A 17500-nucleotide genomic window follows, 5' to 3' on the forward strand; every position below is an offset into this window, starting at 1 on the left:
TTTCTATATTATTTATTTATCTATCTATACACTTACCTATCTCTTTATTTACTTTTTTACTTGTTCATGTGTTTATTGCTAGGAACATTGAGCTTTGTAAACAATTATGACAATCAGAGTTGTGTACAAGTTACTAAATGAAAATTGTACTGAAAAGGATTATTTTCCTTGTTGTATTTGACAAGCATATGGAGGAGGAAGGTGGAAAAGCAAGAGAAAGTGGAGGAAGAAAAGAAGAGAAGACGAAAGAGGGGGTGAAACATGTAAGCTAAGATTTTTACGATGCGTTGCATATTACTGCAGAAAAGACTGTGGTATGAAAGGGGAGAAACGGTAAGAGAATTTAAAAAATGTAAGCTGAGGTTTTTTTTTACAATGCATCACATATTACTTAAAAAAAGAATATGTTACGAAAATGAAAATGTTATAAACAAGAAAATAAAAAGATGTATTCTAGAAAATCAAGAAGGCAGTCACAAGAGCGGAATACAATAAAAGAAAAAAATATGATAGTAGGAAAAATATAACGGAATAAAAGCAAGCCTTCACTCACAGAAAACGTAAAGAAAGACAAGAGGGCTGATGAACGGGGTAGATTTAGTAGAAAGTACAAAACAGAAGAGATGGATGGTAATGGAGTAGAATACATGAAATAAGGTATATTTCATAAGAATTAATAAGATCATATAGGTTTTATCGCACTGGAAAACGCAAGAACGTCATTTCTCTCATCATATATATACATACACATATACATATATATACGTGTGTGTGTGTGTGTGTGTGTGTGTGTGTGTGTGTGTGTGTGTGTGTGTGTGTGTGTGTGTGTGTGTGTGTGTGTGTGTGTGTGTGTGTGTGAGTGATTCACCATGGTCTTTGAATCACGTGTTGGACTCGTGATCAACAACTATTACCCTCCCGGATGAGAGCTCAGAGCTCATACATGACCGATCTATAAGTAATGCTGTGACTTTACATGCAGCGATACTGAAATTATTTCAGCCCTGGGCGGAATTCGAATTCAAACCTCTGTAGTAGCGGTTGTAAACGCTACCATTTTGCCTTTGAGTGAGTGTGTGTGTGTCTGTGTGTGTGTGTGTGTGTGTGTGTGTGTGTGTGTGTGTGTGTGTGTGTGTGTGTGTGTGTGTGTGTGTGTGTGTGTGTGTGACTGTGCACGCATATATATGTATATATATATATATATATATATATATATATATATATATATATGTGTGTGTGTGTGTGTGTGTGTGTGTGTGTGTGTGTGTGTGTGTGTGTGTGTGTGTGTGTGTGTGTGTGTGTGTGTGTGTGTGTGTGTGTGTGTGTGTGTGTGTGTGCGTGTGTGTGTGTCTGTGTGTGTGTGTGTTTGTGTGTGTGTGCATGTCTAACTTAAACCAGTACTTCAAAAATTAGATAAATTGGGTACCTACATCTATACAAGATAGCATACACCACAATAGACACAGACTATAACTTAAGCACATTAGCGCCTTTCGCACCGCCTTAAGGGCCATTTACACGATCAAACAGTTTGACAAACCCGGTTTGTCAGACAAGTGTTTGAAGTGATGTTTGACCGTGTGAATGGGGTATTTGGTCGTCAAACACGTTTGTCGAACGTGTTTGACAACCAAATACCCTATTCACACGGTCAAACATCACTTCAAACACTTGTTTGAGAAACCGGATTTGTCAAACCGTTTGACCGTCTAAATGCCCCTTTACAAAACTCCATTCTTCTTCTAGTTGCGGCTGGACAAGTCCCAGCCTCCTCGAAGGACATTTCACGCTTGTATCCGATATTTCCTAGACATTCAACACTACTACAAAGGAACAAAAGAGGAGCATGCCGACAGGAGACCTTTTGGTCCATAACTATGTCCGATGCGAAAAAAAAAAATTACCTAGATCTGCATCTACTTTGTTACTCCCTTTGCTTTGGTGGAGATGGAATGGGTGGGATTAGTTTCTATGCCTTTTTCTTTTTGGCTACCCCCCGTGTAGGGGGATTAGCCTTTGGTATATGTATATATGTACTACTGAGGTGCATGCAGTAGGTCAACGGCAGAATGAATGAAAGGAAACGTGCTATAAGATAAGGAAAGAGTTGATTCAGATATTTTTGTTTATGTTGTTTAGGATTGTAGTATACTGTCTCTTCTTTCCTAGATCGATGGAGCTATAGTCTCTTTGTTATTGAGGAGGGAGATGCAATGGATATTGAGAAAATAGCTTGGAGGCTGCCTGAATAAAATAAGATCGATATCTGTTACAAAGGGGATTAAATCCGATTACACACGGATTATTGCCTAATATAATGTCTCTGACCTTTCGCCATGCTATATACTCGCACTGCCATTGCTACGCGTTTCTTTAAGAAAAAAGAGAGAGAGAGAGAGAGAATTTGAAAATGGATTAATGTCGTGTGCACAGAGGACGTGGATGCAATTCCAATTTTATTTTATTTATTTTATTTTTTAACACTGGAGGAATATGTAAGTTATATTTATAACAACACAGAATTCGCTTTCGTACTCCGTTTCTCTTCGTTTGACCTTCGTCATTCTGATGGTAGCAATCGTCGTGTTTTTTTTTTTTTTTTTTTTTTTTTTTTTTTTTTTTTTTTTTTTTTTTTTTTTTTTTTTTTTTTTTTTTTTTTTTTTTTTTTTTTTTTTTTTTTTTTTTACCTGAAGCGTTGGCAACGGAACAAAAGGGTACGACTTTAGCTTAAATAACTGCAACATAAAATGAATTTGCATAATTTTGACTTATCACGAATCATGTGTTGATGTCTTTGCTTGTATAAATTTCTGTCATGTTCTTTGTATTCGTGGATTTCTTCATATAATTAAAGTAAGAAAGCACTTTTCCTTACAACTTAATTTTCTATTCCATGACTGGCACAGAATACCACTACAATTTTTGGTACAATAAACATTTCGTCTGCATTTTAAGTAAACGATTTGGACTGATATGGAATAAATGCACCAGATAAAGTGTACATGGCAACTGCATCTAATTATTCTTCAGTAAATCCTTACATTCTGATGATCAACCTGCCATTGCATGGGGGAATCATGATTGCAATAACATCTAGGCAATATCAATTTCCAACCACGAAAATAAAATGATTGCATGCTTTGGCATCAGTAACCATTCATTAATTTTGTGTTGGCTCCAATAACGAATAAATTGAGTGGTTATACTCAATGATGAGATCAAAGCAACTGCGGTGTCTCTATCATTGAGGGATTAGCTTGTTAAGTGTTGTTGGGAAGGCTTATGGGAGGATCTTGATTGAGAGGATTAGGAGAGGAACAGAGGGAGTAATTGGTGAGGAACAGTGTGGATTTAGAACGGGTAGAGGTTGTGTAGATCAGATCTTTGTGATAAGACAAATATGTGAGAAAGCTATAGGAAAGGGGAAGGATGTTTTTTGGGCTTACGATAGGGTAGACAGAAAGGCACTGTGGGAGGTTATGCAGATATATGGGATAGGAGGAAAGCTTCTAGGAGCTGTCAAGAGTTTTTATGAGAGTAGTAGAGCTTGTGTCAGGATTAGAAATGGAGAGGGAGTGGTTCAAGGTAAAGGTGGGACTTCGTCAAGGATGTGTTATGTCGCCCTGGCTGTTCAACTTATACATGGATGGGGTAGTGCGAGAGGTAAATGCAAGGGTAGTGGGTCAGGGATTGGAGATGGTTAAAGAAAATGGAGAAAAATTGGAGGTGAGCCAGCTGTTGTTTGCGGACGACACTGCGCTTGTGGCAGGATCGGAGGAGGGACTAAGGAAGTTGGTGATAGAGTTTGGGAGAGTATGTGATAGAAGAAAGCTGAAGATAAATGTGGGTAAAAGTAAGGTGATGAGATGTACAAGGGTTCGCCCCTTGTACATCTCATCACCTTACTTTTACCCACAGGTAGGGATGAAGTGAGCATTAAGAGAGAGCGACTGGAGGAAGTGGATAGTTTTAGATACTTGGGTGCAAATGTGGCAGGAAAAGGTGGAGTGGAGGTGGAGGTAGAATGTAGATTGAGAGAAGCGAGCAAATGCCTTGGTGGGTTGAAGAGTGTAATGAGGAATAGACATTTGGGAATGGATGCTAAGAGGAGACTGTATGAAGGAGTGATTGTGCCAACAGCACTGTATGGGACGGAAACATGGAACATAAGAGAGGAAGAGAGAAGGACTTTGAATGTGTTTGAGATGAGATGTCTGAGAAGTATGATGGGGGTTACTAGGCTAGATAGAGTGAGAAATGAGGAGGTGAGGAGAAGAACGGGGGTGGAAAGGGAGTTGGGAGATAGGGTTGATGAAAGAGTATTAGGATGGTTTGGACACATGGAAAGAATGAGTGAAGAAAGACTAGTAAAAGAGGTATGGAAGGCAGATGTGGAGGGAGTGAACATAAGGGGACGTCCTAGGATGAGGTGGATGGATGAGGTGAAGGGGGCTTTGGGGAAGAGGGGAATGTCGGTTGAGGAAGGACGGGAGAGGACAGAAGACAGGGGTGCATGGAGAATGTTTGTATATGGATGATGTTGTGATGCATGAGGTGGAATGGGCGGGGGGATGGGGGGTGAGGCACAAGGTGTGAGCAAAATTTGACGCAGCCTGAAGGGATTTCTCCCCGGCTTCTCCTTTTATGCATGGGAGGACGGAGAGGGAGGGTCGCCGATCTAATGAAGCGTCCTTGCTGTGGAAGTGCTGTGTCTTGCGACACTGCTTCTGACCCAGGGCAGTGGAAAAGGTGCAGGGATGACCCGTCATCCAGGAGGTGCTAAGATAAGAGGGAGGGTGGAGGGGTGTGGAGTGTATTCAGGGATGGAATAAGTGGGAATGATTTTATGCCTTTTCCTTTTTGTCTACCTCCCTAGTAAGGGGGAAAAAGCCTTGGTATATGTATGCATGTATGTATATATATATATATATATATGTGTGTGTGTGTGTGTGTGTGTGTGTGTGTGTGTGTGTGTGTGTGTGTGTGTGTGTGTGTGTGTGTGTGTGTGTGTGTGTGTGTGTGTGTGTGTGTGTGTGTGTGTGTGTGTGTGTGTGTGTGTGTGTGTGTGTGTGTGTGTGTGTGTGTGTGTGTGTGTGTGTGTGCGTATGTGTGCGTATGTTTGCGTGTGTTTGTGCGTGCGTGCGTATATATATATGTGTGTGTGTGTGTGTGTGTGTGTGTGTGTGTGTGTGTGTGTGTGTGTGTATGCGCGCGCGCGTGTGAATGTGTGTATGTACCGATATATATATATATACATATATATATGTATATATATATATATATATATATATATATACATATATATATACATATATATATACATATATATATATACATATATATATACATATATATATATACATATATATATATATATATATATATATACATATATATATACATGAATATATCGTAGGCCTTTTCCAAGTCCACGAACGACCAAGAAAAATCCTGCCTTAGACGCAGCCTCCAACACATTTAATAAAATAAATTCAATATTGCAAGGAAAGTGCGTGGAATACTCTCATCTTTGCTGTTTCCATGACAAGTCTCTACATTGTTGTTCACAATCCATGTACCCAAGGCTCTCTCCAGCCATCGAAGCCTGACCTCAAATTGAAACCAAACGCCTCAGTATATGTTACCTGAGTAAACACAGGCATGGGTACATCCACAGAGATATGCGTATATACGTGCACGCACATAACACACACACACATACTCGCACACACACACACACACACACACAGACACACACACTTATATAAAGTTTTATGATCGTTTGTAATAGATAATTTTGATATTTTCCAGTTGATGTACTTGTAAGTTGCTTGTACATTTGCTGTTGAACATACAGGCATTATCTTATCACTGTGAGATGCAAAGTATTTGTTTTTCAAGATTAAACAATTTTGCATCTACGCGGTTATCATAATTTTAGAGAAGTATGTTTGCAAAGTTCTAGTGTTTGAATAATAACTGTTTTCTACTGATCACAATACCGATAATTTCAAAGTCAGGTTCGGTAGAATCTTGCACTTCCTTTTACAAATTTTCTGCATGGCAACGAGTCAATTCATTTCGGAAGGAAAGCAACGATATGACGTCATGACCTGGTGAGACAGTCGACCGACTTTAAAGTGTACGTTTTCGTTCTAGCACTTTGCTCGCTTCCTCAAAATGTATCATTTTTCTTTCCGAAGTGCGAAGGCCTGATGCAAGTTCGACCCTTGGGTGACATTTCCAGAACATATCATCCTAACTTCGAGGTCCTCCTTGCGTTTCAGGAACCAAGTGGTGTGGAACAGGGAACGTGGCAGAAGACCTATCGGACCTGGGACCCCTGAAGGATTTGGACGTCTGCTGCCGCGACCACGACCTCTGTCCGGACGACTTGGCCCCTGGGGAGACGCGCCACAACATCACCAACGACTCACCTTTCACCATGTAAGTACGACCCCGCATACGACTATCACATCAACCCAAAAAGTGAATATACAAAGCGTACCTACGTACAGAGAGACGGTTCAAACGAGTGACGTCATGTCACTCGGAGTTTGATATCACAGATCGTTAGAGGGCTGTATAACTTGATGTCATCTCAAAGGACATTTTCGACAAACGTGGGCAGACTTTGTATATTCAGACATAAAAAAAATACCCTCCAAGATTTGTGCATTCATTTTGAAACTAATACACTAATCTTTTAAAAAAAAATTCTCTTTTCCGTAATGATTCTCGTAAAGCAAACGTATGCGTATGCGATACTTTACATAACCTTGTCCGTATTGTAATACCATTTTTCGTGGCTAATGTACGAAGTTCATTGGTTGTTGACGATGAATGGAGGTAGACAACTAAGGAGACCCTCAAGTTCAAAGGATTGAAAATTCTCCCATTAAAATTTTTACTCTCTTTAGTTCAGAAATGTTTTCCTCCCTACGATTTCCTAAACTCAGACAAACGAGCGCACGCACGCACGCACAAACACACGCACACACACACACACACACACACACACACACACACACACACACACACACACACACACACACACACACACACTTCAACGAATGGACGGCTTAGAAGACGTTCTGAAGAAAAGTGAAGTCTGTGGATCCCAACGCAAAGAGAAGTGCCTAGTGTTTTTGCAGGGTGGGGGGGAAATTGCTCGTGGAGTAGTGGGAACGTAGGGAAAGAGGAAAAGGGGAGGGATTACTGAGGGAAATGGAAGGAAATGAGGAGGGAGTAGACTTTGACCAGCCAGACAAGCGGAAGGTAAACAAAAGACTTAGCGAGGATCAAATGTCTAATAAAAATGTAAAGATTAGAAGTATAGAGAGGAGCAATACAGAAGAAAGTGACGAGAATATGTTCCAGGGATTTAAAGAGGGTGGGGGGGACACAACCCCCCCCCCCCCGACTGATAAGACTAGAGGAGAGAGTTGATAAGGTGATCGAGGACTTGGAGCGTAAGTTAGGTAACGTAGACTCCATTTTTCAAAGAATTGAAAGGTTGGAACAACTAGAGAAGGCTAACAGAAACTTAACTGAAGAAATAGAGGACCTAAAAAGACAGTTAGGAAATGTAAAGGAGGAGAATGAGAAATTGAAGAAGAATAGTAATGAAAACAGAGAGAAACTAGCTACAGAAGCTAAAAATTGGAGAATAACTCAAGAAGGGAATAAGGTTTCATTCACTGACATAGTCAAACAGCAATTGAAAGAACATAATGAAGACTCAGTTATTAAAGTGATGAGACAGAAGGAGAATATAGTAAGAGAATTAGCTGACAAAAAGAAATGTATAATTATATTAGGAATGGAAGAGAAACATAACCCAGATAGAACTGCAAGAATCAAGGAGGAAAATGAAAGAGTAAACAGTTTATTAAAATTAGTCCAGGAAGATGAACCAGAAATTATAAAGGAAATTGAGGAAAAATTCAGACTCGGAAAATATAGTACAGATAAGACCAGACCAATTAAGATTAAATTCAGGTCACAAACAACAGCAGAGAAAATTCTATCCAAGACAGGGAAACTAGCAACAAATGATCAATATAAAAAGGTATGGATAAAAAGAGAAATGAATAAGGAGGAAAGAGAGGCAGAAAAGCAGAAAAGAATTGAAGCTAAGGCAAAAAACGAGGAAAGAACGGAGTCAGAGAAAGAGAGATTCTATTGGAGAGTAGTGAACATGAAAATAAAGCAGTTCGACATACTAAAGAAAAACATAAGGGAAACAGAGAATACAATGGAAGTGGCAGAAAACTAAGAGTGTCTTACACAAATATAGATGGATTGATAACAGGATTGAATGAACTGAATGATTATTTGAAAGAAAAAGAACCGGACATAATGGGAATTGTAGAAACAAAATTAAAAGGCCCACTACCACCCAACAGTGTAGGACATGATACATACAATTATTGGATTAGAAACAGAGAGAAAAAACAAGGGGGTGGAGTTATGTTCCTGACTAAGAAGGATATAAACGTGAAAGGTGTCATATATGGAAAGAATACAGTAGAGATGATTATGATAGAAGTGGAAGACCGAGATAAGAAGAGCAGAAAATTTGTGATCAATTATGTGCCTCCGAAAACAGCCTCATGGGAGGAGAGTGAACATAAAAGTATGTTAGAGGACACAAAGATAGCATTAACTAAAATAATGGAAGACGGAGGAAGAATAGTTATGATGGGCGACTTTAATTGCAAAGAAATCTGCTGGGAAGAAATGACGGTAAAGAGTGGTGATGACTCATGGGGAAATGCTCTACTTGAGATGATTACTGACCATTCAATGACACAATGGATACAAGAGAACACTAGGTATAGAAATGAAGAAGAACCATCGAGGCTAGACTTAATAATTACATCTGAACCTAGAATAGTGGACAAGATTGAATATAAAACACCAATAGGTAAAAGTGACCACATATTGATTGAACTGGAACTTAATGAAGAAAAATATATGAAAAGAAATGAACAATATAGAAAAGGAAGAATGATGTATGAAAAAACAAACTTTGATAAAATAAGAGAATTCTTCCAACAAGAAAACTGGGAAGAAATATACAAAGAAGAAACAACAGTGGAAGAGAAATGGAATATTTTGACAAAAATTTACAAAAAAGGAGTGGAAAAGTATGTCCCAAGACAAAAACAAGAAAAAGAATATGTAAAATGCTGGTACAACAAAAGTTGTAGGGAGTTAAAGGACAAAAGAGACAAAGCCTGGAACAGATGGAAAAAAGACAGAAGACCTGAAAAATGGAAAATATATACTGGTTATAGAAATGAATATGTACAAAAGTGCAGAGAGGAAAAAAGAAAATATGAAAAAGATGTTATAGAAAAGTGTAAAGATCAACCAAAACTATTCTACAGATTTGTAAACAATAAACTGAAAAACAAACAAGACTTAGAGAAATTAAGACAAGGAGGAGTTGAATACACTGAGGAAATGGAAATGGCAGAAATTATGAACAAACATTTTAAATCAGTGTTTACAAGGGAAAATATACAACCTGAAGAGATTGAGTGGAAGGAAAAAGTCCCCCCTATGGAAGAAATAGAAGTAACAAAGAATGAAATATTGACACACTTGGGTAATTTTAATGTCAGAAAATCGCATGGGCCAGATGAAATAGCAAACTGGATTCTGAAAGAATGCAGGAATGAACTGGCAGACAAAATACATAGCATAATAAGCAGTTCCTTAAAAGAAGGAAAAGTTCCAGAAGATTGGAAAAAAGCAAATATAGTACCTATATATAAAGGAGGAAATAAAGAAGAACCTACCAACTATAGACCAGTCTCTCTAACAAGTACAATAGCAAAAATATGTGAAAGAATTATCAAAAGTAGATGGGTAAAATACTTGGAAAAAAACAACGTACTAAATCCAAGGCAATTTGGATTCAGACAAGGACGATCATGCGTCACCAATTTAATATGTTTCTATTCAAGGCTAATAGATATAATACAAGAAAGAGATGGATGGGCTGATTGTGCATTTCTAGACCTAAAAAAAGCTTTTGACAAAGTACCACATAAGAAGTTGCTTAAGAAATTAGAATATGAAGGAGGAATACAAGGTAAATTGCTAAATTGGATGGAAGACTTTTTGCAAGAAAGAAAAATGAGAGTAGTGATAAGAGATCAGCACTCAAAATGGAATGAAGTAATAAGCGGTGTCCCGCAGGGAACAGTTCTGGCCCCAATAATGTTTGCTATATATATTAATGATATGGATGAAGGAATTGAAAGCTATATGAGCTTCTTTGCAGATGATGCAAAATTACTGAAAAGAGTGAAAACTGAAGAAGATTGTGAATCACTACAGAGAGATCTAAATAAAGTACAAGAATGGAGTAGGAAGTGGGAGATGGAGTTCAATACAAAAAAGTGTAGTATAATGGAATTTGGAAAAAGCAAAAACAGGATAACAGGATCATATAATTTGGGAGAAGAAGGAATAAAAAAAAAAAAAAAAAAAAAAAAAAAAAAAAAAAGTAGAAAATGAGAAGGACCTGGGAGTCATTGTTATGAATAATATGTCACCTGAGAAACATATAAATAAGATTTTTGGAGAAACTTATAATTTAATAAGAACAATCAAAGTGGCATTTACATACCTGGATGAAGAAATGGTGAGGAAAATCCTAATCACCCTGATAAGACCAAGATTGGAATATGCAGCAACGATATGGTCACCAAGTACAAAAAAATGTATAAAAAAACTTGAAAGAATACAAAGAGCAATTACAAAACTGGCACCAACACTCTCAAAACTATCATATGAAGAGAGACTACAAAAACTTAAACTACAGACACTAGAGCAAAGAAGAGAGAGAGGAGATTTGATAGCTATTTACAGAATCATGAAAGGCATAGAAATTACTGATAGAGAGAATCTGATAAAATGGGATGACAGAAATACAAGAGGACACGGAAAGAAAATAAAAAAAGACAGCTATAGAAGAGATTTTAAAAAGAACAGCTTTCCTCACAGAGCAATAGACAGTTGGAACAAGTTAGATGAGAAAGTGGTGTGTGCAAAAACAATACATGAATTTAAAAATAGTTTAGATAAAATGAGATATGAAGACGGGACCCCACGAGCATAGCTCCCCTTCCCGTAAAATACAACTAGGTAAATACAACTAGGTAAATACACACACACAGTGTTCCAAACTAGACGGTACAAGTTTGTGCATTCCTGAGGAGCAAGAAGGAAGGTCAAAGGAACACGAGCTAACAACCTTGTTCGCTTTCATATTACTTGGCGCGAGTTCGAGGGACGAGTTCTACACGACACGAAACAGGATGTGACCACTTTATACCGCGACCCTCAGCCGTTCTGATTAATATTCTCAAATGCTTTGTCTGTCCGTTCATTAGGTTATGTATACGTAGTGTCATAGAAAACGTAACCATCAACATTGTCCCGACGTTCGCTTATAGTAGTTGAGCTTGGAACACCCCGTTACACACACGCGCTCGCGTTTTCTTTTTATTCTCTTCTTCTTCTTCTTCATTTTTAGTTCTTTGCCGGGTCTCGCTTGGCTCTATGATGCAATTGGATTTTCCATAAAAATCCGTGTCTCGGCCCGGGTGCTCCTTTTTTTCGCGAATTGAATGCAAATACAAAGCTCAACACACTGCAACGAATTTCATTTTCTGCCGCTTCCTTGTAAAACACTCGAAGTAGCTGGAGAACAAGAATTATTTCAACACATTATTTACGCTCACACACCTTTAGAGGTTTTGTTCCTGCTAATACCGGACGACCCTATTCAGCTTGAGTCTTGTTGACATGGGGCTAGTTTAGTAGCCGCCAAGGCTAGCTACAAGTTAGATTAACCAGCAAATAAGTTTTTACTTATTTGGTAAGGCTTAGCAGGAAGCTTCATTCCAGCACGTCATGTCCGCCTCAGTTTATCTATCGCCTTAAATAGTGAATTCTCTTCGTTAGGCATCCCTGGATTATCTTCCATTTTTGACAGGAAAGAGCCCAGTGAGGATTTAAAGCTGTCTACAGAGCAATTCGTAATGTATCTGATATCCGTTGGCAGAGTATTAAATAAACGTGATGCTTTGAAACGAAAACTATTGTATAGTAAAGTTCCACCTTTTCCATTGTCACTAGAATAGTTTGAAGGCAAGTTTACGAGCTTTCCGACATTGGGCAAGTAAAGGGGCAGTTTACAAGTCACTAGTACTAGCGGTTACTAAGCTAGTCCCGTGTCAACGAGGCTTTAGACCAGGAGGGAAGTCGTAGGTAGGGTTCGAATCCCACCCAGGGCTGAAATAATTTCAGTATTGCTGCGCTGCGGATCGTTACTCCAACTCTCGTGGGCGGGGAGTTGGAGGGTGCGTGTATGGTCACAGCATTACCCATAGATCGGTCATGTATGAGTTCTGAGCTCTCTTCCGGGAGGGAAATAGCTGTCGATCACGAGTCCAACACGTGATCCAAGACCATGGTGAATCACACACACGACACGCACACATGTTTCTTGATACAAACGAATACTGTGAGCTACGAGCCCTGTTTAAATGGTCCACTGCAAGACCACCATATCCACTTGGGATTGATACAACCTTCAGCTCACCTTGGGGGCTTAACCCGGCTTGGTTATGAGGATTTATATGTTTTGAGAAATGTTTTCCTAATTATGCTTGTGTTTGGATCATTCCTGCTCTGCTTGAAGCCTAAAAACAAAACAACTGAACCATAGGGTGATTCAGTTTAACGTAGCGAAACTCCCCCTGTAAGGAGGCTAGGACGGTGCCCCTTACAGAGAACTTCGTAGCGTGGAATTTAATGAACCATGCCCTTGGTCCAACTCGCTGCCGTCACCTCAACCTCCGCCGCAAGTAGAGACGCTCTAACCCGCCTGGCCAGTGAGCATCTTGTTAATTAGGTGCTGGCATGAAGCCCGGGTTTGGACAATGGCCTAATGTTCCCCGTGGGTCGAACCCTGAACTCCCTCTTCAAAGTCAGAGACGCTAACCACCATCCTACACAAGTTCCTGAAGAGCTCCTACTCGAGAGGAACTTAACGATATCTTTACGAAGAACGTTTAATTGGTGCTCTTTTGGGATCATTTTTAGTTTTTTTTACAACACTAAGCCTGTGCGGCCAGGGTACCCACAGTGGTTAACGAAGTTAAGTGAGGTGAGGTGAAGTGAGGTTAGGTTAGGTTAGGTTAGGTTAGGTTAGGTTAGGTTAGGTTAGGTTGAGCTAAGTTTAGGTTAACCTGAGTTCTGAAGAAAATAAGGAAACAAAAAAAAGAAAAAAAAATTGGTGTCGGGGGAAAAAATGCCCTTATTTTGTTTCCAGAAGTCACTGTGTTCCACACGAGTTCTTGAAGAACTCCCTACTTGGGAAGACCTAACGAGATCTTTACGAAGAACGTTCATTTGATGCTCTTTTGTTTCCAGGAGTCACTGTGACTGTGACGACTCGTTCCGGAAATGTCTTCATGGCGTTGGAAGCCCAGAGGCCCGTGAAGTCGGGGGTGCCTACTTCTCCACGGGACTAGTGCAGTGCTACAAGCTCGCTCAGCCCATCCTTGGATGTGCCGAGTGGGCAGGGTAGGTCACATTTGTATTTTGTTGCGTTCGTCACGAGCAAAAGGACCTTTGTTTTTTTCACTATGAAACGAATCTTTCCATTTACCCCCCACCCCAACCCCCAATAACCCTAGGGTGACCGCTTCTTTAGATATTATGGTTTTGGTTAATGTCCCATCTGCATTAGTCTAAAAAAAATCCTCGCCCAAAAATTACCGCTTGTCTAGATATTTTGTTTTTTGGTTAATGACAAATAATTGTAATCAGCTGAGGGACAAATTTAGGTTAAAAAAAGAGAATAGGCAAGAATTGACTTACCCAAAGGGTGGTTAATGAACGAATAGACTTAGAAACAATGTTGTGATCGCTGAAACAATTTGTTGTTTTAAGAGAAGTTGAGATAACTTTATGGATGAGGATGACATGAAACTGCCTAGTGTAAGCCTTATGATCTCCTGCAGTCTTCTCCATTCTTATGTTCTTCTGTTCTTAACTTGGACCAAGACTAAGAGCTTTTACCTTAACTAAATAAAACCATGTTGTGATATAGAATAAAGACTGAGAAGTGCGTCACTGTGACGAGGGTGTTGGGGTCTGTGTACTCACCAACAGCCTCTACAGGGGTACGAAAACTTAAGCCTGAGGTTACGAGACATTATAGCCAGTGATATGGTACTATATATTTACCATGAGAGAGCATAATGGTGCATTCATTATATCCTACTAATTGACATTTCTAATTTGAAATAAAAAAGTACCTTTGTTCAGTAATTGAATATATCTAATTATTTCTCAGCAAAGGTATCACTAATTCTTTTCATATGTTTGCATTGTATTTACATTAGATGGGGGTACGAGATTTTTTTTTTTTAGATAATCAAGAGTCACGGACTCTGAAAAAAGGTTAAAAAACAATTCTCTAAATCAGCGTTTCTCAACCAGGGTTCCCCGGAACCCTAAGGTTCCGCAAAAGGTCCCTAAAGGTTCAGCGAGAACAAGTGAGATAAGCTAATGCACTTTTGATTTTTTATTTCATTTCATATACGTTAATACAATTAAACACGCACGACATATTCTTGGTTATTGTAATAATGTAATATTGACATCATCCTATCTAACCTATAATTACGATGAAAATAAAATGAGAAAGATATGGTATGTGTGTTTTTTTGTTTTTTTTGTTTTTTGCGCAGGGGTTCCTTGAGACATGCAATTTATTTTAAAGGTAACGCAAGGGTAAAAAGGTTGAGAAACGCTGATCTAAAGGCTTGCTATTGCAGCGATACATCGAAACGTGAGCCGAGTGATACAAACCTATGACTAATAACTTTTGTAATCCTCAAGCGGATAAACTCCCCTGTGACATGCGACAAGCCACAGACTGCAGGAAAGGGTGCCAATCTGGATAGGCTTAAACCTTTTGCTGTGGAAGCTTCCTTCACCAGAATAGAATTATTTGACGACAGTTTGAACAGATACAAGTCATCAAACGCAAATGGAAGGGGAACCACTTTGCTGTGATTGAATGCTTCACAGATTTTATTCTGGCTAATGTCGTACGATTTTATCGAGTCTTGGAAAGGTCATCGTAACCCATTCAACTCCGATGACAAGATGTCTTGTCATTTAGTCAAATAAAACAAAAAATCATAAAACACCAAAATGTTTGATCAAACACCAGAAAAATATGACGTCAGTCCTCGCTTCGCTGCGAGCGAAGCGAGGATTGACGTCATATTTTTCTGGTGTTTGATCAAACATTTTGGTGTTTTATGATTTTTTGTTTTATTTGACCAAATGACAAGACATCTTGTCATCGGAGTTGAATGGGTTAACGAGTGGATTGACCTGTTATGACCAGTGTTGCTTTCCTCTTGCGAAAAGGAGTAAACGATCTTGTTCAGCGTAAGGGAGCGTCAACACGCTAACAATTTGTAAATAACAAAGAGGAGGGGAGAGAGGGGAAAAAGAGAGGAAGATGTTGAGAGGAGTGAAGGAGGGGGAGGAGAGGCGGAGGGGGAAGAGAAGGGAGATGGGAAGGGGGAGGGGGTTAAGGGGAAGAGGGGAGGGCAGGGGAGCGGGAAGGGGAGGAGAAGGGGGAGGGGGAGGGGAAGGAGAAGGGGTGTGGAGGGGAAGATGTAGGGGAGAGGAAAGGGTGGGGAGGGTGAAAGGGTGAAGTGGGGAGGGAGGGGGAGGAGGGATAAAGTGAAGGATAGAAACATCAGTCTATATGTCACCTGTATACGAAGCACGGTGGATCTATCTTTCTATCTTTATATATTTTTTCACTGACACACTACACCTTTACACATCACCAGCGATAGATACTGATACACTGGGCATAAGCAGGGGCAGCGATGCGCATGCGCGTATCACATTAGTTGCCAGATGCCGCTTAGTGAAAAAAATGTTCAAATAGAATTTTCATTATACATTAAGGAAGTTCTGGCGATATGACTAAGTACAGGGTTAACATAATTATGTAGGAAGAGTTTATTAGTAATGTTCATTCTCCCATATTTGTTTGAGCTTTAGTAACTTTAGTAAATTTAGGGCATCTATGCAAATAGTTTTAAACAAACTTTGTATTTACTTTATTGTTCCTGTTGATTTATGGGCAGAAGTACCGCAGAATTCCGATGACTGCTCACCAACTTTCCAATAAAACTAATCTATTTAAGCGAAATAAAATTTACCCTTAGATTTCTCTAAGAACATTTCAACAGTATGTCTAACATTTGTATAAGTTTACAATTTCTTAGTTCATTATTCAGTTTTGCTATATATAACAGAAGCGGTCCATCCTGGGTTTACGATTCTTCGGTTGTATAATCTGATGACAATAAGCATAACCTTCATTCAACCTAACCCAACATAACATAACATAACATAACATAACGTAACGTAACGTAAAGTAACATAACATAACATAACATAACATAACATAACATAACATAACATAACATAACATAACGTAACGTAACGTAACGTAACGTAACGTAACATAACATAACATAACATAACATAACATAACATAACATAACATAACATAACATAACATAACATAACATAACATAATCTCTATTCCACTGTTGATATATTATCGGCGTACTGGGGTGACAATTCTTCTGGTGGGATCTCATGGGGTGACGATTCTTCATGTGGGCGTCCTGAGGTGACAATTCTTCATGCGATCCTCAACGGTCATCGCTGGCGAAGCCAATGGAAGCCCAGTGTGATAGTCTAACTAGAGACTAAACAAAACACCTTAGCCACGATAAATTCTTCACAGTTATCCCAGAACATCAATCCTTCCTATCATAAGAGAAAGATACTTAACCAACGTACCTCATATTATTACTCTTCTTTGGCCCACTGAAGATCATTTCATCACTGAATAAAATTGTACTTTATCCATTAACGACCATTAATTACTTGGGGCTCCATTTATGATAATTTAATTTGTCCCATCCTACCCCGACCCATAAAAGGTCATAAACCCACAGGTCGAGAATCATTTCATAAAACTCTGTGAAAATGTCTCGTCATAACGAAATGAAAATAATAAAATGTGGTCAATTAGGCACCATTTTGAAAGGTTAAGCTTATAAGCCTGACACATGTCAAATATTTCTTCCTCAGCATGTATCACACGCATTTCATTTGTGCATATATATATATATATATATATATATATATATATATATATATATATATATATATATATATATATATATATATATACATATATATATATATATCTACATATATATACATATATATATATATATATTATATAAATACAGTATATATACATATATATATATATATATATATATATATATATATATATATATATATATATATATATATATATATATATATACGTGCAGAAATTTTAGTATAACCC

General features: G+C 38.6%; 1 protein-coding gene across 2 annotated transcripts in view; it reads left to right on the forward strand.

The window, feature by feature from the left end:
• LOC143039906 (phospholipase A2-like) overlaps nt 1–17500 on the forward strand; it is a 259558-nt gene that overhangs the window by 238459 nt on the left and 3599 nt on the right. For both annotated transcript variants that reach the window (XM_076210258.1, XM_076210267.1), the window contains exons 4-5: nt 6288–6447; nt 13459–13611. In XM_076210258.1, coding sequence (XP_076066373.1) covers nt 6288–6447; nt 13459–13611 — 313 coding nt within the window. The remainder of the gene's footprint in view (nt 1–6287; nt 6448–13458; nt 13612–17500) is intronic.

This window comes from Oratosquilla oratoria, chromosome 2 (assembly GCF_046742065.1).
Source record: "Oratosquilla oratoria isolate Oo_2021 chromosome 2, ASM4674206v1, whole genome shotgun sequence".
Classification (NCBI taxonomy): Eukaryota; Metazoa; Arthropoda; class Malacostraca; order Stomatopoda; family Squillidae; genus Oratosquilla; species Oratosquilla oratoria.